Source organism: Ochotona curzoniae, unplaced genomic scaffold, assembly GCF_017591425.1.
Source record: "Ochotona curzoniae isolate NIBS_2020 unplaced genomic scaffold, NIBS_Ocur_1.0 contig_2754, whole genome shotgun sequence".
Lineage (NCBI taxonomy): Eukaryota > Metazoa > Chordata > Mammalia > Lagomorpha > Ochotonidae > Ochotona > Ochotona curzoniae.
Genome location: NW_024465582.1, coordinates 31,918,818 through 31,944,751, shown reverse-complemented (window position 1 = coordinate 31,944,751; position 25,934 = coordinate 31,918,818). Strand labels below are relative to the sequence as shown.

The following is a 25,934-nucleotide window of genomic DNA, read 5'->3' as shown; positions in this document are numbered from 1 at the left end:
TTTCTCTACAGAGTGGCATTGGGAGGCTGTCTCTGCAAAAGGCCGCCCCCTGTTTCCTACGGCCAGGACAGAGCCCTTCATCCGGATGATGAATAATGACAGAAAGACACTGTTGGCATGCCCTGGGAAACTGAGAACTGACAGTGTTGGGTGAGGTAAAGATTTTGACTACCACACAGGAGAAATGAACATTCCTCGGATCACTGCTGAGGCAAATTAGGAAAAGGAGATCTGGTCAACACAATTCAACTTACCTGACTTGAAGTTGATTCTTCTGACATTTTCTGTTCATTCATCTTCACTTCCTTGAAAGATAAACACATTGGAAGAGACAAACACAGCTTCCGTCCACTGGTTCACGCCCTAAATTCAAAACAGTGTTGGGCGGGCCAGATCAAAGTCATGAGCAGAGAACTCAGCCCAGGTCTCCTAGTGGGTGACAGGGACCCAACTAGTACAGTCATTACATGTAGAATCCTGAGGTGCAGCCAAATGAATTTGAAATGTTCTGTTTTCTCAGAATATGAGTCTGGGTTTTATAACTTTTAATCTACAAAACTGACATACTGAAGATGGATTTTAAAAAATTTTATAGGGAATTTATGTCGTTGAAGTTGACTGTTATTGGACATTCTTGGAGAATATCCCAAATATGCACAATTTTTTAATAAAATTTTTTTAAAGATATATTCATTTTTATTAAAACACAGATATACAGAGAAGGAAATACAGAGAGAAAAATCTTCCATCCACTGGGTCACTCTGCAAGTGGCCGCAATGGCTGGAGCTCAGCCAATCCAGAGCCAGGAGCTTCTTCTGGATTCTCTATGTGGGTACAGGGTCCCATGGCTTTGGGCCATCCTCTACTGCTTTCCCAGGCCACAAGCAGGGAGCTGGATGGGAAGTGGGACATCCGGGATTAAAACCGGCACACATATGGGATCCTGGAGTGTGCAAGGTGAGGACTTTGGCCACTAGGCTACTTTACCGGGATCTATGCAGTTTCTTGTTTGAGAAACAGGTCAAAAGAGACAAGAGACAGGGGAGGCATGGTTGGGAGCTGACAGCCAGCTACTGAGAGTGACAACTGGAAAACCCTGGGCATTTTTGTTATGTTGGAATCACTTACTAAATTCAAAGTTAATAATAATTCTGTAAAACCTGACATAAATCACATTTTGAGAAATAACCTTAACATGGTTAATATTTCTAAGTACTATTGTTTTAAATCAGCATGCGCGTTTTGGGGAATTCAGAGTGTACAAAGCTAACTAAGGCACAGCAGCTGTGAACTCCCTTAAAGCTACTGAAATCAAAGAATATATGACCTCAGAATGTTATATCTAGCCAAGGTATTGTTCCAATACTGCGATGAGTGAAAAAAATTACATACGTGGGAATGCAAGGAATTCTGATCAATGCTTAAAAAATGCACAATAAATGCTGCATGTTGAATTTATAGTATATAAATGTATCAATTATACCCACAGTATGAATAGACATAATTCATTTTTACAGATTTTTTTGCCGTTCGGTTCACGAAGTCTGATTCAACTTTAGGTAGGATCCATATGAGCCAGATTGATTCAGAAACACTGAAATAAATTCATGAGCCACAGTATTTATGGAGCAAAGACACTGTGAGAATCGGGGATTAAGATCCTGCACATCAAGCAATGGAAAAAAAAATCCTGCCCATCCTGCTGCAGAAGTATGACCTGCATAGAAGAAAACATAAGATCAACTCCAATAGAGGAGATATTTCCACGAAAGATGGGCCGTACTCTTCAAGAGGTAAAAAAAGTCAAAGTATTGGAAAAGAACAAATACAGTGGAATTATCTAGAATAAAGGAGCTGGACGGGTCATAGTGACTAAGTGGGATGTGTCAATCTGGCTTGAAATTGAGAACAATTTCTTTTTTTTTTTTTTACCATTGTGAATATTACTACGGTGGCTGATATCGTATCAGCAAAATGTATAGCTTGATAACATTTTGTCAAAGCTAACTTTGTAATACCGTATTCACTTTCTAGAATTATTTACTTTTTTCTTTCTAAAAGCAAATATTTCTTTGAGAGGCAAAGAAAGAGAGAGAGACAGTACCGAGAGAACTCCGTTCCATTGGTTCCCGCCCCGATGGCTGCAGTGGGTGGGTAGGGTCCAGCGCTAAAGCAGGGAGACGGTAACTAGAGTCAAGCAGCTGGTAGGGACACAACTCGTTGAGCCATCATATGCTCTCCCCGAGTGAGGCTTGGTGGGAAACCGGAACTGAGGGCAGAGTTAGGATCCAAACCCAGACACATGTAGGATGCAGGTGTTGCAAGCTGTGTGCAGGTGAACTACTGCCCCAGAGGTTCTCCCCTGATTAGCTGTGTGAGGTCCCTGCTCTTAGGAAATGCTACAGAAGACGGTAGGGTGAGAGAGAAGGCATCCTATCTGTAACCTATGGTGCCATTTTTCTGAAAAAAAAAAAACATGTTTGCATGGATATAAAATATTCAGGAATTGCGTGTGCTATTCTTGCCACTTTCTGCAAATTGAAAATCATTTCAAAATGTTGTGTTCAAACCAGCATTCAGGGATCCGCATGAATTTATGCAGGCATTTGTAGCCGTTGCATGGGTGGGAGACCGATTGCTGCAGGCTCTGCTGGATCAATGCTTCCTGGAGAATCACGTTTCAAGGGCTGTCCCTGCCCTGGTTGCTGCGCTGTGACTGCCGCCAGGGCCATCAGGTTTGAAGCAGTGTGAATCTCGGTGACAGAACGTGCCTTCGCGTTTCATCAGCCTGACCTGGCTTTGCTGGGAAGAATCTCAGATCACGAGAGACAGCGAGGGAAGGCTGGGGAGAAAGGGCCTCGCCATACGGCCGCTCTGGAAGCTTCTCTGAGAGGCTGATATTTTTATTCCCAAATGCTAAATAAAAGCGTAAAAAAAAAAATTAAAAGACGTCCTGGAGTTTCTAAAATTAACAAGTGCATTTCTACTGCGTCATAGATTTCAGTCTTAATGGTAGATTAAGCAAAAGCCGAGCTAATGGCTCTTGGAAGCAGAAGGTTGTAAAGCAACGGTTCTTAGGCAGCTTGCTGACTTAACCACAGAGACTTTTCCTTTTCATTGAGTTTTGCAAAGAATGGAGGCTTTCATGGCGGATACAGACGTGTTTATATGGCTCCAGAATCAACGTGAGGGGACGTTCACATGGTACTGAATTACGTCACTCGGTTAGCAATGGGGAAAAAAGAAATGTGAAACATGCAGACCTTTCATTACGCCTGCTAATTTTATTTTACAATCATTACATTTAAAGTATTTACAGAAAATTAAATTTTTTTTTGGAGAATTTGAAAGGTGCAGAAAAAAGCACAAATGCTAGCTTAAAAAAATCAATATATTTACCAGCAAAACTAACAAAATGTTTAGCTTTTCTTACTTTTGCTGGAGATGCAATTAAAGAAGCACTAAGACAAAGTTGATTTTCTTTATTTTCTCTTAGTCCTGTTTCCATTCTTCTTTGCCTTCAAAGGACTGCTGTCCCGGGCTTGATTCCCACCCTTCAAGTCCATGCCTGTCTGTAAATCATATTTTGGTTTTGCGGCTTTTCAGAATTTCCTAGATTTTATCATAGTAGTGATACATTTTGTTTTTTCACTCAATGTTGGTTTGCGTGCGGCGTGGCTATGGTTAAATCTCGTGGTTTCATTTGCATTGTTATATGATGTCAGCGTAATAAGCCACGGTTTATTCATCTCTGCCCCTGTAAACGGACATGCATTTCCCCAATCCATTTGTTTGTGGTGATGATCATGTTAGTAATGTTGTGAAAACCTCTGGGAATACACGTATGGGACTTTTCTCTGCACTGAGTACTTCAAAGTGAAGTTGGTGGGTACGCAGAGTACTGTCCTTCCAAAGAGACGCAACTGCAAATAGAGTCGCCACCGATGGCTTGTCAATCCTCATCTCTCCGCAATCTTGTCAGTATTTTTAAAAAGATTGATTTATTTTTATTGCAAAGTCAGATATACAGAGAGGAGAAGCGACAGAGAGGAAGCTCTTTCGTCCGATCATCCGCTCCCCAACTGGCCAAAACAGCCACAACTGCACTGATTTGAAGCCAAGAGCCTGGAACTTCATCTGGGTCTCCCACACAGATGCACGGTCCCCAGACTTTGGGCCGTCCTCGACTGCTTTCCCATGTCGCAAGCAGGGAGCTGGATGGGAAGCAGGACTGCTGGGATTAGAACCAGCAGCTATATGGGATCCCAACACATGCAACGTGAGGACTTTAGCTGCTAGGCCATCGCACTGGGCCCCTTGTCAATATTTTCAATAATCAAAACTTACATTTTGACAACCTCTTGGCTATGGCAAGATGTTTCATTATTGTTTTAATTTTGTGTTCTCACAATCATTAGTGAAGTTGCGCAGCATAGCACATGATAACCCATCATTTGGATTTCCTGATTTGCATAACATTTATTCCTGTTCTTTGCCTGTTTGCAGAGCTCAAGATTTCTTACAATTTATTTCTGATGTGAATTGAATGGATTGTTTTCCTGTCTTGGATATCAAGCTTGTCTGATACCCATGTGCAAAACTATTCTTTTAACCTGTGGCTTGGTTTTCATCTTTGTGATGTTTCGTCTTTTACATGAATAGGTTTGTTGAGATTTTTAAATTGTTACTGACTTGAATGTGTAACTTGGGCAATACTGACATTTTTAACATTGTGGTTCTCTGTCTCATAGCACATGCGCTGTCGATCTTTATTTCTCTGTATCATTTTCTGTGTTTTCCCCTAATATACTGAATTTGGTTTTGTATGTTGTTATGAAGTTATATGTAGATGTATTATGTATTTATTACTGTATATTAACATTCTCATTAAATTTCTGTTCATTATTTCTGATGTATAGGAATATTCTTACATTACTTAAAAATGTATAACTTCTGAATTTCCTTACTGGTTAGTGTTAATGGTTTATAAATATTCTTTCCCTTTTAGTGTAGAAAGTAATGTTTTCCTTAGAAAATGCCATCTTTCATTTTTCAATTTTATATTTTCTTTTTTTTTTTTTTTTTTTTTTTTTTTGCTTTTTTTTTTTTAATTTATTTTTTTTATTACATTGCATCATGAGACACAGTTTTACAGGCACTGGGATTCCCCCCTCCCCTCCCCAAAACCCGCTCCCCCCCCATGGTGGATTCTTCCATCTTGTTTAGAGCCTTACAATTTTACAATTCTTTGATGTAGATCAGAAGCAGTCTACTCATATCTATTATTGATTCCTTGATTACTTCACAATATCTTATTGCATGAGATACAGGTTGTTTGGGGTTGAAATAATATTACTGTTTCAGATTGACATCAATTTATAACAACCACATCAACAACAACACTAACAACATCGACAACAAAGTATATCACCCTGAGACTTCTGTGTTTCCTTTTTGTCATGCATGTGTTGGCTATTCAGTGATGTTACTTTTTTTCAGGGCAATTTCATATTTTCAATCTCCTTCTCTTCTCTTAGTGCCTTGCTCAGGAATGATGATGTAATTTCGGCTTCGTTGTTAACTCTCACAAGGTTTCACCAGGAAGAATTGATTATTGGTCATTGCTGTGAATTGGTTCTGCAATAAGGACACATGGATCCTCCAATTCATGTATTGGCATTTATATAAATTTAAGAAATGAATGTTAGAATTGATTGGAAATGGCATGCAGTGTTTCCTTGGTAAGAGTGGGACATGACGGAAGGTAAGACACGGTGCCAAAGACTCCCAGCACGTAGTTGAAGCAGTGGTTTGTTTCCCTTGAATTTCGTCGTCGTTGCTTTTGTTTTGTTATGATTTTATTTTAGTTTTGGTTTATGACACCATTTAACAGGCACTGGGGTCTCTCCCCTCCTCAGGCTCCCTCCCCTTCACATTCTTCCCCCTTCCTGTATTACAACGATGCCTTTTATGAATTTTCCTGCCGCCACAAGGTGTCTCCCAACAAGGTCGGAGTCATTAGCCGCACTGCTCTAAGTCCATCCTTGGAGGGCATGCGTGGGGGCATCCTCTCTGTTCCCACCTACGAACGTACTAATTTCCGCTACACTTCCCCTGAGTACAGCCCACCACAGGGAGAAAAAAAAGGACAAAAACATTTTTAAAAATACGTAAACATTTTAAAAAGTGACCCTTCAAAAGGTTGCTTTTGTTTTTAAAATTGGTTTGTTTTTGCTACTAGACATAAAAAAGTACTTACAAAAAAAAAAATAGGCTGATACATAAAGGAACAAAAATGAACAGGTAGATCCTAATCCTTCAGATCTTGTATATGGAACTCGGCTTTTTGTTAGTAAATATTTTTGTTGGTAAATGTTATTGATAATATTTAACATGATTTTGTTGATGTCTGTATTTTTAAAATGTACCTATTTGAAAGGCAAGGTGGCAGAAAGAATGAGCTGCTGGTTCACATGTAAGTAGCCACAACAGCCAGGACTGGACCAGGCTCAATCTGTGAGCCAGGAACTCCCACATGGATGGATGGCAGAGGCTCAAGTACTTGGCTCATCTTGTGCTGCTTACCAAGGGGCATCAGTAGGAAGCTGGATTAGAATTGGCATGATCGAGACTCAAATTGACATTCTGATATGGGGTATCAGGGTTGAAAGTGATGGTTTAAAGGGCAGAATCACAACACCAGCCCCAAGATTGTCAACTTTTCACTTGGTTTTAGCGTGAATTCTCCCTCACACTTATAGCCCAAAACTAAAAGAAGGGTGGATGGTAGACCTCAATTGCGAAGCTGGTAGCGTTCAGAAAGTCTGTAAGTTGCTTGAATCTGGTGACGGCATAGGCTCTGGACCACTATTGCCAGAATTTAGCCACTGAACCATTGGGCCAGGCCTGAAGAAGGCATTCGATATCTCTGAGCCTGTTTTCTCATCCCTTAAAAAAATAATGCATGGCAAGCATTTGGCTGTATCTGCTATGCAATAATCATTTTCTTAAAAAGTTAGTGATTATTATCATTTAGAGAAAAAGTATTCCTTCTTCGAGCAGGGGGGAGGATGGTAGTGGTTAACTTGTACAGAGGTTTGAAATTTAATATCACATTGTCACAGTTGTTGATTGATTTTCTTCTAAAGGGTGTTCAATTCCGATTAGCACTAACACTTTACTGAATGTTGAGAAGTTTTGTGGTTTTTTTTTTCCCAGCAGGGGTAGGGGTGTTTTGTTTATTTTTAGTTGGAAGAGCAGACATGCAGAGAGAAGGAGACACAGTGAGAAAGATCTTCCATCCACTAGTTCACTTCCCAGGTGGTCACCATGGCCAGAGCTGAGCCAATCTGAAGCCAGGAGTCAGGAGCTTCTTCCTGGTCTCCCACACAGGTACAGGGTCCCAAAGCTTTGGGCCGTTCTCAGCTGGGTGAAAAATGGAGCAGCTGTGACATGAACTGGTGCCCATATAGGGTCCTGGCACGTGCAAGGTAAGCATTTAGCCACTGAACCATTGGGCCAGGCCTGAAAATTTTTAAAAACTTTCGCCTTATATAAGTACAAAATGACAATGTTGAGTTGAGGTGAAAGAGCAAAGTGTTTAAGTGGTGAGCTTTCAAAATGCAGCAACGAATCTGAGAGCAATTTGACACTGTCCTGGATGGGACAAGCTAATTGTAACAACCAAAAGCATGGTGAAATCTGGCTTGAAACCTGATCATTTGTGTTCAGCTAGAGGCCAGGACTGTGTGATTCTGTTGTATTCCACACACCCTAGGAGTCCCGGTGGTTCCTGGCAGGAAGAAATGCACCCCTGGGGCTGATACAATAGACAGCACAATCTCAAATTACTTGTTACATTGAGCACTGATTACACAAATGGAAGTGGAAGGATTGCTACCTGCCGCGCTACAATTATAACGACTTAGGTCTTGAAAACAAGTAAATCAGTAAAACTCTCAGATGGCTGGAAAGTTCTTCCTAATGAGGAAGGGTCAGAGGAAGGGGGCTCAGCCCTGGGAAAGCCAAGAGGGTGAAGGGATGAGTTCCAAATATGCAAAGTTCCAAGGAGGTAGACCTATCCCTCCAGCATGTCCCAGTGGTCCTGAGGAGAGGACTACCTTACACGAAACCTGAGGATCAGGAAGAGTGTCTGGAGTCAGACTTCTTGGGTCTCGAATCTTCAATGTGCTGCTAATTAAGTGTGGAAGTTGGGTAGCCTGTTTTCCTTAGTACATGTTTCTTCCCCTTAAAAATGTGGATAAAAAATTTTCATACCTGATAATGTTGTTGAGAACATGAAGACTGTTCGTGTGTGTAAAGTACGGGCTATAGTATTACCATATGTGGATTACCGAGAGCCTGAACAAGAACAAACTTGATGATTGTGAATGTTCATCTGTGCAGACTGGAGCTGGACTGGATAGTTCAAATCCTTCTAACCAACTATGAGCCCCAGGAAACCACAGGAAGCAGAGCCCAGTGAAGGAGGTGCCAGGTAACGGCATCTGTGATCATTACTGAGAAAAAAGTAAATAATTTCTCTCTGTGTTTGGAACCTCTTAGATGTGGGCTCTGGGGTCAAACGAAGCTTCTGGAAGGAAGTGGCAGGCAAAACAAAACCGGAAGACTGAGTAGTCTGATCAGGGGAGATGATGGGGCAGAATCCATGAGGTGGGGGAAGAGGAACTGCTCTTGACTGTCAGCATCCAGCTTGAGTACAGGGGCCCTGCCATGTGACACTTCATTCATTTCCTGTGGCTTTCCTCACTGAGACACTGCCTCCTTCGGCAGCCTCCTTCAGAATGATTCAGATCTGGCCAATCGGATCGTCTCAGTGTAGAAATCTGAGCACTGACAATTACCAGGAACTCTCCAGGAATCCCAGTGGCCAAGGGGCAGCGAATTCTGCAGGTTGTCCTTGAGTGCTGCACACCACACTTCTAGCATCAAGGACCAGGTCTCTCTCACCAGAGGCAGTGGCACCTTGATAGAGGTCCCGGGGTAGTCTGTATCCTTGTCAATGTGTATTGAATGGACAAAGGGATTAAGGGACCAGGATCTTTTCTGAAAGCATGGAGACCGTTCCACAGCTCCTTCACTGCCTTCAGGACAAGCATCCAGCCCCAGGTCCTACTCAGGGTCCTTTGCAGATGACACTTACCCTTCCAGAGGAAAACACGGTTCCTGTATTTCTTTCTCTCACTCAGACAGTTCACCCTCCATGGATCCCTTTGTACTTCCTTGCGCTTTAGTGAATCCCCCCGGCTGTGTGTTTGCAGTGTTGCTCCGTTCCTTTTTCCAAATCTCTACCAATTAATTTTTCATTCTTTTCCCTAATAAAGCCATTGGAATATTATTCCTGTTACACTTTTCATATTGAACATTACTTTTTTGCTTCTTTCTGAGTATTCTTGGAAGGCAGAGAGCATGACTTAATTCATTTTTATAGTTTAGTACACCCCGATGTATTGTCATCAACACACCCAAAGCCCCAGGAAACCTTCTCCTGGCCCCCTCAGAGCTTATCATCCACAGGGTAGAGTTGTACAGGCTTTGAGTCACTGCAGCCAACATGCTCTCTTCCCACTTTCTGCCTTGCACTGCTGTGATAATCAGACACTGGAATGAAGCCTGGGACCGGGGTGCCTTCCTTAGCCTTCATGCATAGGAAGCTTAGCAAAGCAGAAGCTGATACAGTTTCCACCCAAGGGAACCGGAGCCGTCAGTCCCTCCATCATTGACAGGGGCAAATCCGGGGACAGCCTGGTGCTTCTCCAAGAGTCCCTCAAGCATCCAGTCTTTGTGGTCCCCGGGATGTCCTACGTATTGCAGTCGCACATCCTTTTTCTTCTCTGCTCCTCATTTCTGCAACTTGGCATCAATTCTCAAAGATACTATTGTACCCAAGTCTTTGTTCCACTTTCTGCTTTGGAGGGAACAGTCATCTATTTAAAACATCAACTGCTTCTCTATATAATGTAAAATGTTTAAGAATAAGAAGAAACCGATTAATTGGTGGATGAAGAATGGACACATGGCTGATGTGTAAAGAACAACAAACAGTTCTTGTCCACTTTGGGACTCTGAATTCTGTTCCTTTTTGCCGATTCCAATACAGAGGAGGAGGGATGTTGGAATTTACGCTATTTTGTGGTTTTCCTAGAGAAGCGGGCTCCTGCTTTCTCTATGTTTGCTTCTGAGTAAATTCCCTGTGGCTCACACTTCCTAAACAGGTTGTTCGTGATAAGGATGTGAGAATTGAAGCCACAGGACAGGATCAAGTTAACCTTTTGCCACCCACAGCAGAGCAGTGTTGGCATTATTGCTCACAGCCAGGGGAGAAGGGCTTGCGTCTGAGAAGGGCAGGATTACTGCATCCCGCATACAGTGGCTGTGCTGCCTCACAGTGTGCGTTCTCTCTCTAGCCCAGAGCTGGGTTCCTCGCCTGTGTACATCCCTAATGCCAGCGCCTGGGCTCTGCAGCTGTCACCTGCTGCGACCTGTGCTCTCTGCCCCTCAACTGACCCTGTTCTTCACCTGGCATGACTGCTGGGATTTTTGGAATTTTTCTTCCAAACGTACATTTGCCTAATTCTGCCTCTTCTCTGAAGCTGTGACGGGCCTGGGATTCACCTGGGGAGGGCTTAAGGGGATAGTAATAATGGGGGAACGAAAGAAAAACAATTCTCAATGAGAAGGTGAAAAGCACTCCGAAATATCTACTTCCATGCAACTTTTGAGCAAGGCCAGAACCAAAGCTCAAGCTTTCCAAAGGTCAAGGATGGAATTTCTCATTTTCTTCCCTTGGCAGTTGACTACGGAGACTCTCACATTTGTGGCAGATTTAGTTGGTTATGGATTCTTCCCCTACCATGATGAAGGGCTCCACGACCCTAGCAGCAAAGGTGATGTCTTGCATTCCCTTTTGGAGCCAATCCAAGTGGGAAACCTGGGAAACGCTCCAACCTTGTTCAACCATCCTTGTTGGCTCCTTTAAGTCACCAAGTGAATGAGCCCAGGTCTCTCTCCTTTTTTTTTCTTTAGGATTTATTTTATTTTTATTGCAAAGTCAGATATACAGAGGGAGATCTTATACTTTCAAACGGTGATTCAATCCCCAAGTGGCTGCAATGGTCTGAGCTGAGCTGATCCGAAGTCAGGAGCCTCTTCTGCGTCTCCCACACAGGTGCAGGTTCCCAAGGCTTTGGGCCATCCTTCACTGCTTTCCCAGGCCACAAACAGGGAGCTGGATGGGAAGTGGAGCAGCTGGGATTAGAACCAGCGCCCATATGGGATCACAGTCCATGTAAAGTGAGGAATTGAGCCGCTGGGCTTCCACACTGGGCCCAAGCCCATGTCTCATTCATAAGAATTTCAGATTCAGTTGGTGTGGGGAGGTCCATGTCTATTGAGAAGAGAATCACTATACAGTTTCCGAGAGGTTGGACCAGGAATGTGCTAGGCTGAGAGAACAAGCAATGATGTTCAGGCATGAATGAGTAGTAGAGCCCACAAATGAAGAACATGAAAAATTCCATTAAGTTTTTTTTTTTTTAAGATTTATTTTTTTTATCATTTTTTTTTATTGGAAAGGTGGATATACAGAGAGGAGAGACAGAGAGGAAGATCTTCCATCCGATGATTCACTCCCCAAGTGAGCCGCAATGGCCGATCCGAAGCCAGGAGCCTCTTCTGGGTCTCCCACACGGGTGCAGGGTCCCAAAGCTTTGGGCCGTCCTCTGCTGCTTTCCCGGGCCACAGGCAGGGAGCTGGATGGGAAGTGGGGCTGACCAGGATTAGAACCCGCGCCCATATGGGATCCCAGGGCGTGCAAGGCGAGGACCTTAACCACTTGTGCCACCGCGCCGGGCCCAGAAAAATTTCATTAAGTTTTATGCCCAGAAAACAACAAGCAGATATATGTATTGGATAAATAGTTTTGGATGAAAGGCCTTTGCTAACATATAACTTGAGCTTTTGTGACCTGACATTTGAGATACATTTATGTTTAAGCAAAACGATAGAAAATATATGAATTATTTGCACATGGACTTTGTCATAAATTACTTCCTGGTATCAAGAAAAAAGTCTATCTTTTTCTGAAAAATCATATTTCCTTTAACTAGCCAGAAATTATTTGATCCATGATATTTTGTTGGGGACTTTGGCTTCCAGAAAAGTCAGTGATAACTTCAGTGTTTGACTATGGAAACTCATGCCAGGTTCTAAATATTTTCTCTGTACTCTTAATATTCTTTTCAATATGTATTTTTAATTTGTATTTTAAATGTGTTTAATGGGTGCTTTAGTGTAAAAGTGTTTCTCAATTTTTTTTTTTTTGAGTTAGGTAACAGAAACTTTTGTGTTCATCTAGTTTTCACACCTGCAAGCAAACATCCAACCATCCCAAGGCTATGAGGGTCTGTGTGACTCGAATCCTGTCCACACTCCTGACGTCATTCCCTGACACTTTTTCTTTCATGCTGACACACACCAAATTCATCTTGTTTGCTTTCCTTCTGCTTGGAAGTTTTCTTTAAACAGAAGAGTGATTTTTCACATCACGGAGCACACCGAAAATGATAATATTTGTACAACACACAGGGGTGATGAGAGAAAGCTCCTGCCTACTAAAGGCTGTTGGTGGTGCCTTGGCTCCTCCAGGTTGCATCCCACTGGCTCTCCGGGGCAGAAGTTCAAACGCGGATGTGGCATGTCATCCGTGAGCACTGAGAATGTGCTATCCTTCCTTCACATTAGTTGGCTGTTACATATTACCTTCTTTAAAAAGCCTCCCCACGCCACCCTCACAGCTGCAGACACCCTGCAACCACTCTACCTCATCACTGAATTGTATCCTCCTCCTAGCATTTTCAGCAGCTCGGTGTAGTTATACTATGTCTCTATCCATTTCAACATGAATTGCTTGACTTCCATGTTACTTCTATGCTTTGTTTGTCATTACCTAGAAACGGTAGTTATGCACATTGAGTCATGGAAAAACTGAGTGACCGGGCCTGGAAGTGTCCACTCCTGATGAGGTCTCTCCTGGCCTTGTTAAGGGAACTCGTTCAGTGAATGAGTGAAGGCAGAGACGCTGTCATTCTATGCTTATGGTGTCAGTGGATATTATACAGCCTGGCTTGCAGCAAACATGCAATAAGTGCTTGTTGATAGAATGAATGAGAGAGAGAGGGAGGGAGGGAGGAAGGGTGGTGGTGGTGGGAGGATAGGTTGGAGGAAAGGAGGAAGACTCTTTGGTCTGTTTCCAGTTTTTTGTGTGTTTTCAGTTGGAACTGAGCAGTTTAGCCTGAATGCTGAACTGTAATACCAGCTGTTTTGTTTGTTTGTTTTGTTTTGTTGCTTTATGACAGATGTTATCAAGGGGATGGTGAGGGTGAGGGAGTTTTCAAATAGCCCAGGTAATAGCCAGGATCCTCCTAACAGGAAGCCTGGGCTAGCAACCATGCAGGGACCCCTCCTTGTATGTTCTCAGGAGTTTAGGCTTCCCACTTCCAACACTTTAAAGCCATTTCTTGTCCTTGCTTAATGCTAAGCAGCACCTTCTCAAGAACTGATGATCTTGAATGAATACCAGTAACAGCTAAAGTTACATAAGACATAGTTGCATTGGCTTGGCAATTTTGCTCTCCCAATGTTCTTGAACATTCACAAAGGCAAACAAAAGCCCTTTCTAAGCCTGCATTAATTTAATTAAAAAACTTAAGCCTAAGCTGTTGCGACAATTAAGTACAATAGTTCAGAGAAAGCGCCTAGTCTAGTGCCAGGCATATATTAAGCTCTCAATCATGCTGGCTCCCACTGGTATTATGTTATGCAAGCCATGAGCCAGAAGCCAAAATATTTAGTCTCAAGATGTTGGCATTGAGTTTCCCTTCTTTGTATTGAAGATAGAGCAGTTGGCTCTGAAGGATGAGCTCCAGCACTGCACACAGGATCAGCTGTCTTCAGTTAGGGTGCCTGAGAAGGGTAATAAGCCCAGGTGTGTTTTCCAAAGAGCTTGAAAAAGATGCGAAAGTATGCCAGAGCAAGGAGAGGCTCAGGTTGAAACCAAAGCTGCATCAACACGCTTCAGTGATAATTAGATGCTCTGGCACGTTCATTTCCTGTCGTGACAGGATAAATGTTTACATCTTTAGAAATCATGGCTCTGTTTTTTATTTTCCATTGAGGGAGGAGTATGGAATAGATGATTCCACATTAACCATAAAACATGGAGAGTTACGATTGGTGCTATTCATTCATTATTAGTTTTTAAGGTGGCCTTAGAATTATGAATATAATAATTTTAGAAATGATATCATATACTTCACAAACCTATAAAACCTCTTTATATACCTCTTGTATAATTTAAAATAAGAAAGTATCTCAGATGATACATCGGTAGCAATTGCTGAATAATTTTAAATAGGCCATTTTCTACAGAATTTCAAGTTACAGATTCTAAGATGAACTAGAATGATTGCTCTTATGGTTTTTGTATTGATTTATGTGAATGAGAAAATTTGTTATTGATATGTTTTGATATGAAAGTCTGTTAGTACATTATCCAGATAAATAGGCATTTGTTTTCTTTTGGGGGGATGATTATATTTTGCATAAAAATGACAAAAAATATAAAAATATTTTGCAAAACTAAGATTTCTATGTTTTTAAAAAAGATTTATTTATTTATTGGAAAGTCAGATATACAGAGAGGAGAGACAGTGAGAAAGATCTTCTGTCCGATGTTTCACCCCCCAAGTGACCACAACGGCCGGTGCTATGCCGATCCGAAGCCAGGATCCAGGAACTTCTTCTGGGTCTCCCACACGGGTACAGGGTCCCAAGGCTTTGGGCTGTTCTTGCCTGCTTTCCCAGGCCACAAGCAGGTCACTGGGATGGGAAGTGGAGCAGCCGGGGTTAGAACCGGCGCCCATATAGGATCCTGAGGCGTTCAAGGTGAGGACTTTAGCTGCTAGGCCACACTGCCGGGCCCTAAGATTTCTATTTTGCTAACATTTATTGAACACATAATATAAGGAACTCTGTTGAACTCTTTAGTTGATTTTTTGTTTTTAATCTGTTATAACCGTTCAAGATTGAAAAAATTTAGACCTGAAATTGACCCTTATCCTTTGTTAAAAGAGCAAAAGTAATATAATGGAAGAAATATATCCTTTACAAAAAATGGTACTGAAAATGTTGGACATAAACAGACAAAATATGAATTTAGACACAAACTTATACTCTTCAAAACCCAAAACAGATCTCAGATTTAAATGTAAAATGCAAAAGCATGGAACTTCAAAGTAACTAAGTAAGTTGCAAAACAGCAAGAACAAATGACTCGAGTTGAACATAATCAAAAGATACGAGGCAATGATTGCCAGAGAAGAAACAGCCTTGATGAAGCAATGGGAGTGTATGCATGTTTAGTGGTCATATTAGTTTGTCAAGACTTGCAGCATCAGCAGAGTGGTTAAAACCAACACAGATACCTTGTCACACAGTTCTGAAACGAAAGCATCGGAGCAGCATGAACTGAGGACTCGTATCCCCTGATTCCATCCTAGACTCTGGGACTCATCAGAGTCTTGGCATTCTTTGAACTGTGATAGCCTAACTCCATCCTCTGCCTCTGAATTCACATAGCCTTCTTCCCCGTGGGTCTGTGTGCCGCTAAGTCTTCAGATGGTGTTTTCTGTGTCTGTGTTCAAATTGCATTCATTTTATGAAGGAACCAATTATGGGATTAGAACCCACGGTAATCAAGTATGGCTTCAGTTTAACTTCAATTGGTCTAAAAAGACCCTATTTCCAAATGAGTTCACGCTCATAGGCACTGTGAATCTTTCATCTTTGGGGGTGACATAATCCATGAGTCTACTATCACTAGTCAAACTGAGCTGGGACATATGTAAATAAATACCACAATCTAGTCTATGAATCAGTAGCTTCGTCAGCCTCATTTGGAAAATCAGTGGAAATGTAGTCCCTAGCACTGCTTCAGACTCATTTTGGAAGCAGTCACATTTCAGACAAGATTGTTACGTGAGTAGATTGAAAAAAATTCATCTAGCTTTCTTCAAAATTAATGGGTACCAAAACCCACGCATGAATGCTTAATACGACCAAACACAATGCTTTCATTTGGTTGACACGACCAAAATTTGGAAACTATTTAAATATATACTAGCTAGAGAATGGAGAAGTAAATTATTTGTGGCAGTGTTAGCACAATTTAAATGTACTCAACAGCAAAAATAAATGACCAGAGGGGAATGGACCAACAATGATGGTTTTCATAATGGTGAGCAAAATAATTAACCAAATAAATAAAGCAACAGCTACGGACGAATGCATATAGAATACAATCATTTTTACATGTCTCAGAGACAAATACAGGTGGTATGCAACACTGACGTCAGTCATGGGCTTGATAAACCATAAATCCAAGAGTGAACAGAAGCTTTGATGGAATGAATACTATCCTGTTCCTCAAAGTGTTTAGAAGCACATAGTGTATACTATGTCATTCTTTGTATTTTGTAGCAAATCTTATAGAAAGCATTAGGAAAAGCAGAGAAAAAAATGAGGCTAATAAGTTGCAAAGTTGTTTCCTGAACCAGTAACTGTGAAATGGAACCACTTTTCCTATACTATCACATTACTGCTTCAGTAGGGACTAACATGGGTGAAGTAACCTGGTACTTGCTATGTGGGCATCCTATACTGGAATATAGGTTGAGTTCTAACTGCTGTGCTTCAAATCCAGCTCCCTGCTAATGCACCTGGGAAGACAGTGGAACATGGCCCAAATGCTTAGGTCTAAGTCACACATGTGAGAGACCAGCATGGCGTTCCTGGTTCCTAATGTCAGCATGGTTATTGCAGCTACTTGTGGGCCAGGCAGGGCTAAGCTGGCGCACTCACTGCTGTGAGAAGCAGGATGGGTGCAGGAGAGCAGGATGAGGCTACTTCACCAGCTTGCAAGTGCTAGGGCTGTGTGCGAGTCATGTCAGGCTAGACTGCAGTACCTTGTGACAGGTATAAGACACAGGGCTGGGAGCATATCTGGCAGGGAAATTTTGGGCACTCCCATACTAGGCAGTGCCTACTGCTGGTGAGCAGGAGAACCAGGGCTGAGAGTGGGACAGCTGGACGAGAAGGCAGCCCTTGTCAGCATAGAGTGGGTAGGGTTTGGAGTGGGTCAGGCAGAGCTAAGCCATAGCACCCATGGTGGAAGGGATGTGGTCTGGGTAGGGCTAGGCCATAACAGAGGTGACGTGTGCAAAAATCAGGGCCAGGTGAGCACCTGGTGAGAGTTGCTAGGGGCTGCCCCAACTAGGCTGTAGCATCCACTGTAACGAGTGTGGACTGGGTTTGTGGTAGGCTGGCTATCCTGAGCTGCAGCACCCATCAGTTTGTGTGATATGTGGCTAGGGCGAAGCTAACCAGGCAGCTGCGTCCACAGGTATGTGCATTGACAGACTGAACCCGACCCTGTACTGGTTGGCATACACAGGAATCAAGTCTGAGGTCACCCCAGGTGAGGTTTCTTGGGGAAACTCCCCAACTAGACCATTGGACTCAGCCCCCAGCCATAGGGAAAGTTATGGATGTGCTGTCTGGTCATGCAGTGCATGTGTTGGGACTGGGCCTCCTCTGTTGCTGATGCCTGTGCAGTGGACAGCACGCCCAGATGCACTTGGAGGACATGATGGCCAGCTCATCCAGGTCATCAGAATGCAGCTGCCCTGGTAGGGGATAGCAAGAGCAGGTTGAACAATTCTCCTGGCCAAGCTTTTACAGCTTGGAGCCATCACATGATCATCCCATGCTCCCAGGTACTGATGTAACTTGACAGCAAAGAGCAGCTCTCCCTCTTCCCCTGTAGACACAGGAGGAAAAAAAAAAAAAAAGACTGAAACATTTGCCTCACCCACCTTCTTCCATGCCTGGCCCTAATCAGAGGTCCACATGGACATGTATCCTTCTCAACTAGGTAAGCAATATTGAAAAGAAAATTTAAAAAAAATACAAACAAAAATAATTATTTAATGTCCAGCTATTCTTTGATTAACAGGAAACACTGATAGAACATTCTAAATATCTTTTTCAAGTATGCGTTTGTTTACTCTTTCAAAAATGATAAATGGCAAATTGCAAAATAAATAGATGCAGGTAACCAAGAATATACATATAGTCTCACAGATGAAAGGTCTAATGGGGACTCGTATACTGAGAAGTGAAAGTGCATCATAGTACACATCATTACTCCTGAATAAATTAGGACTCCCATTTGAAAAAAAAAATGCACAGCCTGATGCCAAGAGAGTTCACCTCTACTCAAACCCAGCATGTCATCATACTCTTACATAACAGAAAGTCAGTCTGGTAACTGTTAACTAAAAGGTGATACCCCTATGATCATTTTGGGAATAATAGTAGGGGGGTGATAGGGAGGGAGAACGGCAGGGGAAAACTGTATCATGGTAAATTAGATATATGAAGAATGAAACGATTTATAGGAAGACAGCATTGTAAAGGAATTGAGCTCAGAATGTACACTAGTTAATGCCCATCAATATAGATTTGATAATTTCTCAACACAAAAATCATGCCATTTGCTTAATTGCTCTGCTTTTAGAACGTTATTGTGACCTGCAAGTCTTAGTAATTTGTTTTATCCTTCCAGGAAAAGGGCACTCTCTTCTTTGCCAGACATTCTTGAACTTGGCTGGAATTTAATTTTTCCTCTCAGCTCCTTGTTGTTCAAGTCGAGAGGTTCCAGGTTGATGAGATGTTTTTCCCCCACTTACCTCTTGCTCAGTTACCTAGAGAACTGAAAGCTTGACAAATAAGTTTAATATAGGGAGCAAGGAACATTGATATGCAAACTATTTCCGGGGTGAATCTTCATCCGAAAGACTTTTTACTCTTGTTCATTCTCATTCACTAAAGTCACACACTTCTCTTTCTATGCAGTCCTAGGTATCAGTGGGGAGAGAACTACCATTATTACTCTGTTTACTATTGCTCCTGTTATTGCTGGACTTTTATCGAGTAGATTTTTTTCCAGGCCAACCCAGAGTATTAAGTTGTTTAATTTTCACATGCTTATGTTTACGCCCCCGTTTTAAAATATTTATTTATGTGTTTTGTTTGAAAGGCAGAGTTTCAGAGAGAGAAGGAAAGACTGAGAGAAGACCTTTTCCATCCATTGATTCATTCCCCAAATGGCCACAATGGCTGGAACTGGACTGGTCTGTGAGATGAGCTTTCCCAGGCACATTAACAGCTAGGAATCCAACTGGCATTCATATGGGATTCTGGCACCACAGGTAGAAGCTTAACACACTATGCCTCGTGCTGGCCCCTTACAGCTTTTTTTTTTAATTACTGAGGGAATGCCAACTGAGGGTTAATATGCCAATGGTTACGCCCATCCTGAATACATGCTGCATTTTCCTCTTTCTTTTCCTGTCCATGCTGTACTTTTACTTATGTGCTAGATGTACCGAGTCAGACACAATGGTTCTCACGAGCAGAGACTATCTCCATTTTGCCACAAAAAACCCTCAATATTTCTAAGCCTGTAAAAAATGCCTAGTTGGAAGAAAGCAGAGATGACACCATCAGAGGAGGAGAGATGATGAGGACAAAATGTGTGTTCACTTTTAATTTATCCTCTTGCATCTTCATTAAATTTCTTGTAAATGCTCACTGATAATAACAAGATTACACTTCCCGAATTAGACATACTTTCCTCCTTAATTCTTTTCCAGTGAATTCCAGTTGAAATTCACAATTTTGGGATAACTACAATTGCTCTTATTTTTGGAAGATTAATTTTAGAACAGTATTTTTAGCTTAACAAAATCACCTATCCTAGATACAATTACCTTTTTTTTTTTTTTAAAGATTTATTTTTATTATTTTATTGGAAAGGCGGATATACAGAGAGGAGAGACAGAGAGGAAGGTCTTCCGTCCGATGATTCACTCCCCAAGTGAGCGCAACGGTCGATACTATGCCGAGCCGAAGCCAGGAGCCTCTTCCGGGTCTCCCACGCGGGTGCAGGGTCCCAAAGCCTTGGGCCGTCCTCTGCTGCTTTCCCAGGCCACAGGCAGGGAGCTGGAAGGGAAGCGGGGCTGCCGGGATCAGAACCGGCGCCCATATGGGATCCCGGGCGTGCAAGGCGAGGACCTTTAACCACTTGCGCCACCGCGCCGGGCCCAGATACAATTACCTTTTAAAAAGCTAAAAAAAATTAAGCAAGAGTTTTGAGAAATCATTTTATGAATGTATGAGTTTATAAGTAAATTCTAAGCTCTTGACCTTATAGGCTTTTTTTTTTCTCTTTAGAAAAATCAGCCATAATTTGGAGATGATGACCAGGCATATTAATCACTGAGAAACCCCAACCAACCGTCAATGTGTCTTCAGTAATGATGAAATTTTCAGTGTCTTTACCTTGTGGCTTGGTCAAAGAGGCATATTGAAATGCTGAGCTTGTACCAAATTTCCTATGAAAATGGCAAAAATATTTATCTCTCACAAACCATCTTATCAAGATTCCACAAGATGAACGCTGCATCTTGCCCTGACTCCAAACCTGCTGAATCCATGCTTGAGGTAGTAAATTCAAAGACAAAATGATAGTGGAATGACTAGCAATTTTTTTTAACTTTCAAATGACATCATCGATAATAACTGCTATCAAGATAATGTTTTCTTTAGGTTAAGGTCAAAGGTCTTAAAGAACAGACGTTTCCATCTGGGCTCAGGAGTTCCATCATTTCCTTACTTAGGAGAGCGATACGAAGAGGATCTGTTAGTGTGAACGAGAGGAAATGCAATATTGCTCTCCTTGTACTAAATATGTGGTATATCATGTAGTATATATCACGCTATCATCAGTTCATTGAAATGCTAGATAGCAATCTGTCTGCCATTTGCATACTTTGTTCCTTCCTTATGCATGCAAGAATGCTTGCACACCTGTTACTAATTTGAAAGCATTTTATTCTCTTTATTATCAAGAATAATGCCATCAGCGTAGTTATTCTTAAGTAAAAATGAAACAATGCCAAACAGGAGCCTTGACCTGTTGGATCCTACAGTGTGGATCGGGGAAAGCCAGCCTCTTTATCAATGGAATTAGAAATAGCTTTTGTTATTCCTATACTATGCTGAATTTATGCACATTAGAGTCTTTCTATTGTAGACAATATACTGACAATTTTGAAAAGCCAGTAACACTGCTTATGTCTTTAAGAAATGAACATTTCATGTCTTACAACATTACTTCTGAGGGGGAAAAGAACTATTTGGGATTTTTAAATGTGGATAAAATATGCTGCATCATAGTGTATCAAATCAGAATACCAAATGCCACACCTCATGAATACCATCTCTGGATCCACAGCTTTAACTTCCTTGAGGAATGTGTTTGTCAGTGGGTAACCCACTTGGTACCCAGCAGAGCAAAGCACAGTTGCTGACTGACACCTACGTTTGCCTACATGTGCTAAGTCTGACACAATTCTTATTCGCTTATGCTCTGGAATGCATATATTTGCTCTTTAAATTTTGAATTTCTCTTCTATCATGCTTTGTTTATATTCTGAGTTACGCTCTCAGGATTTTATCTTTAAAGACTTCAGATCTTTGGTACCTTATTATAATTTTCGGAACTGCAACTGCATTTTGACAAAGCTATTAAGTTCTGTGCTTGGAAGGAGAGTCGAAAAGGCAGATTGGATACTTGCACAAGTCTTAAGAAAAGACTTGTTCAGAATGTCTGACCTGTGTTGCCTTGGGGACCGATCTCTTCCTTTTTGGAGCCATGAGTCAGCATAAATGGCAGGTTCATTCCTGTGGTGTGATGACATGATGGAGTGGGACCTGAGCCCAGCCCTGGATTGCAGAGCAATCCCTCTGCAAACACGTACTGCCCTGTACTGTAGGCATCGGCTCGGTGGAGTTTTCTCTGATACTTGGTGATTGTCCTTTTGTTTGACAGTAGAGAATTCAAGGCCATGAAAGTCAAAGCTCAAATTCAAACACTGTATCAAAACTGCTGTCTGTAGTGAATCGAGCTGTGCTATCTAGAAGTAACTGCTTTGGGGATTGCGTCCTGCCCTTTTCCTTCACTCTAGACATGTACTCAGAATGTATATGTGAAGTTTATTGAGTTATGTGCTTATCCCAGCTAATTAGGAGTCCTGTTTTTACTTGTCTTCTAATGGGATTATCTTTTTTTTCTTGCTAAAGGAAACAGCTCAGAAAAAAAAAATCATGGAGGTCTCTTTATTTTTTTCATGTTAAACCATCCCATTTGGATAATGCAATCATGTTCTTCCAATCAGCACAAGGTGAATGCGTGAAACTGTGCGAATCCAAAGTGGAGGCCATGGCAGGAGGATCACAAACCAACAGAAGTAAACATTTCATTTGGGTCCATTAGGATATTTCCAGAAAGAAACTGTAAATGCCAGTTCTATCAAAAGCGGTTAGGACACATAGCAGTTTGTTTTTTAAGCTTAAGAGTAATAAAGAGCACGCAGAATGGGACAAACTTCAGTGATTTTTGCCTTGTAATAACCGCCGTCCTCTCTTTCTTGAAGATTTGGTATTTCTCCAAACACAGTTGTTCCTACACAGTACTCTAACGCGTTGGCCGGCAGGTGGCGACATAGGGCTTCCTTGCGTTGAGCTGTCCCAGGTGCTGAACCCAATTTGTGTAATTAAGACAGCTGGCCACCCGGGATTCCACGAAGTTCTCCGGGCAAGCTTCACTGGCTTAGGGACGAAGTGAAAAAGTCCATATGAAATGCATGAGGTCACTTACAAGAGAAGGCAAAATGTTTCCTGCTCTGAATTTGCTCAAAACTGTCGGAGATGGCAGAATTCTGGTGTTGAGTGTGTGTGTGTGTGTGTGTGTGTGTGTGTGTGTGTGTGTGTGTAGAATAAACTGAACTGTGATCTTTCCCTCACTTTGAAAATTGGTTGTTTACTCGTTCTTGTCTCTTAATAGTACCTTTAAAATTCGTGTCTCCCTTGGTTCCCTTAATTCTCCAAGGTTAAGAGAGAGAGGAGAGAGAGAGAGAGAGAGAGAGAGAGAGAGAGAGAGAGAGAGAGAAGTGATCACCGTTTTCTCTAAAGGAGTCGGGCTGGGCTGTTGGATAATAGAAGGAGGTGGATTTAACAAGCAGAAGACACACTCCGCCTCCTTTGCTTCAACTAATAATCGTTTAGGTCCTAGGGCAGACCAGCTTTCCATTCTTGCGTGGTCCTATCTCCTTTTCTTATGTCTACTCTGTGATACAGATGATAAGAATTTGACAGATATAAGAGGTCATGGGTAGTTAGAAAGCGTGCTTCTCCCCCCGTTCCTCTGCAGTTTGGCTGGATGATGCTGGGGGGCGGGGAGGGCGGAGTTTATTTGTTATAATGCTGGCCTGTGGGCAAGCGCGTGTGTGCAAGCGAATTCAGTCCACAGAAGCGGAGTGGATGCGAGGACGCTGAGCTGGAGCGAGTGAAGGGCGGGGACTCAGAGGGAAGGGACGCTCCGGTTTGGGGAGGTGTTCAGAGTGGAGGGCTAGCGTGGAAGGGAGGGCGATCGGCTGTGGATCGACGCGCAGGGATGAAGAAAGGGAGGTGAGAGGAGGGAGAACGAAAGGGAAGTTACTGGGGAGAAGGGAGGAGAGAGCGAGAGAAGCAAACAGGGAGGGGAACCTCCCCGGAGATGGGGTTCCTCAATTCCAGACACTTCTGGGATTGGAGACTGTTTGCCGGAGGGGAAACTCCGGCTCCGGCAGCCAGTTGGGCAGTGGCAAAGTAAAATGGACAGCCAAAGACGGACGCTCAAGTCACTTCGCTGCCGCTCGCAGAACCCACAGCTGCTCGCCGCCCAACTCCAGCTTCCCCGCGGGAGCCTCCGAGCGCGCCGGACCGCGCCTGAGAGGTGCTGCTCAGAGATGTCTTCGCCAGAGCAGTAAGAACTTCCAGCCGGGAGTCCCTGCCTCCACTTCCACCGAAAACAACCCCCGGGAGAAGGGGCGGAAGACACTCGGGGGAGGGGTGAGGGGGACCCTTGCACAGCTCCGTCTCCCCTCCCCCTCCCCCCGGCGGGAGCACCTGCAGGGATGGAGGTGCTGGACACCGGCCGGGGCAACAACACCACGTCGTCCCAGGATCCGCTCGGGACCGGCAGCAACGCTACTGGCATCTCCGACGTGACCTTCAGCTACCAAGTCATCACGTCCCTGCTGCTGGGCACGCTCATCTTCTGCGCGGTGCTGGGCAACGCGTGTGTGGTGGCTGCCATTGCCCTGGAGCGCTCCCTCCAAAACGTGGCCAACTATCTCATCGGCTCGCTGGCGGTCACCGACCTCATGGTGTCCGTGCTGGTGCTCCCCATGGCCGCGCTGTACCAGGTGCTCAACAAGTGGACTCTGGGCCAGGTCACCTGCGACCTGTTCATCGCCCTTGACGTGCTGTGCTGCACCTCATCCATCCTGCACCTGTGTGCCATCGCGCTGGACAGGTACTGGGCCATCACGGACCCCATCGACTACGTGAACAAGAGAACGCCCCGGCGCGCCGCTGCGCTCATCTCGCTCACTTGGCTCATTGGCTTCCTCATCTCTATCCCGCCCATGCTGGGCTGGCGCACCCCCGAAGACCGCTCCGACCCCGACGCGTGCACTATCAGTAAGGACCAAGGCTACACCATCTATTCCACATTCGGCGCTTTCTATATTCCGCTGCTGCTCATGCTGGTCCTCTACGGGCGCATTTTCCGAGCTGCGCGCTTCCGCATCCGCAAGACAGTCAAGAAAGTGGAGAAGAAGGGGGCCGACACCCGCGGTGCTGCAGCCTCGCCGGCCCCGCCGCCCAGGAGGAGCTTGAACGGAGAGCCAGGGAGCACAGACTGGAGGCGGGGCGTGGAGAGCAAAGCTGCGGGGGCTGTGTGCGCCAATGGCGCTGTGAGGCAGGGTGACGAAGGCGCCGCCCTGGAGGTGATCGAGGTGCACCGAGTGGGCCACTCCAAGGAACACCTGCCGCTTCCCAGCGAGACGGGTACGGCCGCCTGCGCCGCTGCCTCGTTTGAGAGGAAGAATGAGCGCAACGCCGAGGCAAAGCGCAAAATGGCCCTGGCGCGCGAGAGGAAGACGGTGAAGACCCTTGGCATCATCATGGGCACCTTCATCCTCTGCTGGCTGCCCTTCTTCATCGTAGCCCTGGTCCTGCCCTTCTGCGAGAACAGCTGCCACATGCCCGCCCAGCTGGGCGCCATCATCAACTGGCTGGGCTACTCCAACTCCCTGCTTAACCCTGTCATTTATGCCTACTTTAACAAGGACTTTCAAAACGCGTTTAAGAAGATTATCAAGTGCAAGTTCTGTCGCCGATGATGCTGTGAAGGAGTGGCGGGCCAGCCGGGGCTGTGGGGACCCACTGCATTTCGTGGGCCCCCCAGCCCCTGGAACCAGCGTTAAGATAACTTGCTACTTTGTCCTCCGACCTTCTCAGCTGCTGCGCCCCAGGCTTCCGGACCTCATCCCTTCCCACTCCATCTGCCACCTAGGGAGAGGGCGCTTGCTGCAGGTGCACAGAGAAACCTGGGGCTCTGCGCCAAGTGACCTCAGCTGTACCCTCAGCCTCAGTTTTTGATCAATTGGCGCCTCCAAATTTTGATTCCCCATATCTCGGAGGTTGAAGCCCCAAGTAGAAAGTCTTCAAAATAAAAATAAAGCCAACAACCCTCCGGTCCCCCCTCCACTCCCGCAAATTGCCTACAGCCGCTGAGCCCACTAAGTGCTTCCATCTGATGCCCAGCTTCTAGAACTTGCCCTTAAGCTTCAGGACTTGGCTCCATGCTTCCCTGCCTCGTCCTCTAGAAACGTCCGCGCTCTGT

The 25,934-nt window shown here is 43.8% G+C and overlaps 1 protein-coding gene across 1 annotated transcript; it reads left to right on the top strand.

The window, feature by feature from the left end:
- The first annotated feature begins 24,070 nt into the window (after positions 1-24,070).
- Positions 24,071-25,449, top strand: HTR1A (5-hydroxytryptamine receptor 1A). Its single transcript, XM_040977701.1, has one exon. The coding sequence runs from the start codon at positions 24,160-24,162 to the stop codon at positions 25,429-25,431; it is 1,272 nt and encodes a 423-aa protein (XP_040833635.1). The 5' UTR covers positions 24,071-24,159; the 3' UTR covers positions 25,432-25,449.
- The last annotated feature ends 485 nt before the right edge of the window (positions 25,450-25,934 follow it).

Bases quoted from the DNA above. Each gene is read 5' to 3' on its own strand.
- HTR1A (XM_040977701.1), top strand. From the start codon at position 24,160: ATGGAGGTGCTGGACACCGGCCGGGGCAACAACACCACGTCGTCCCAG.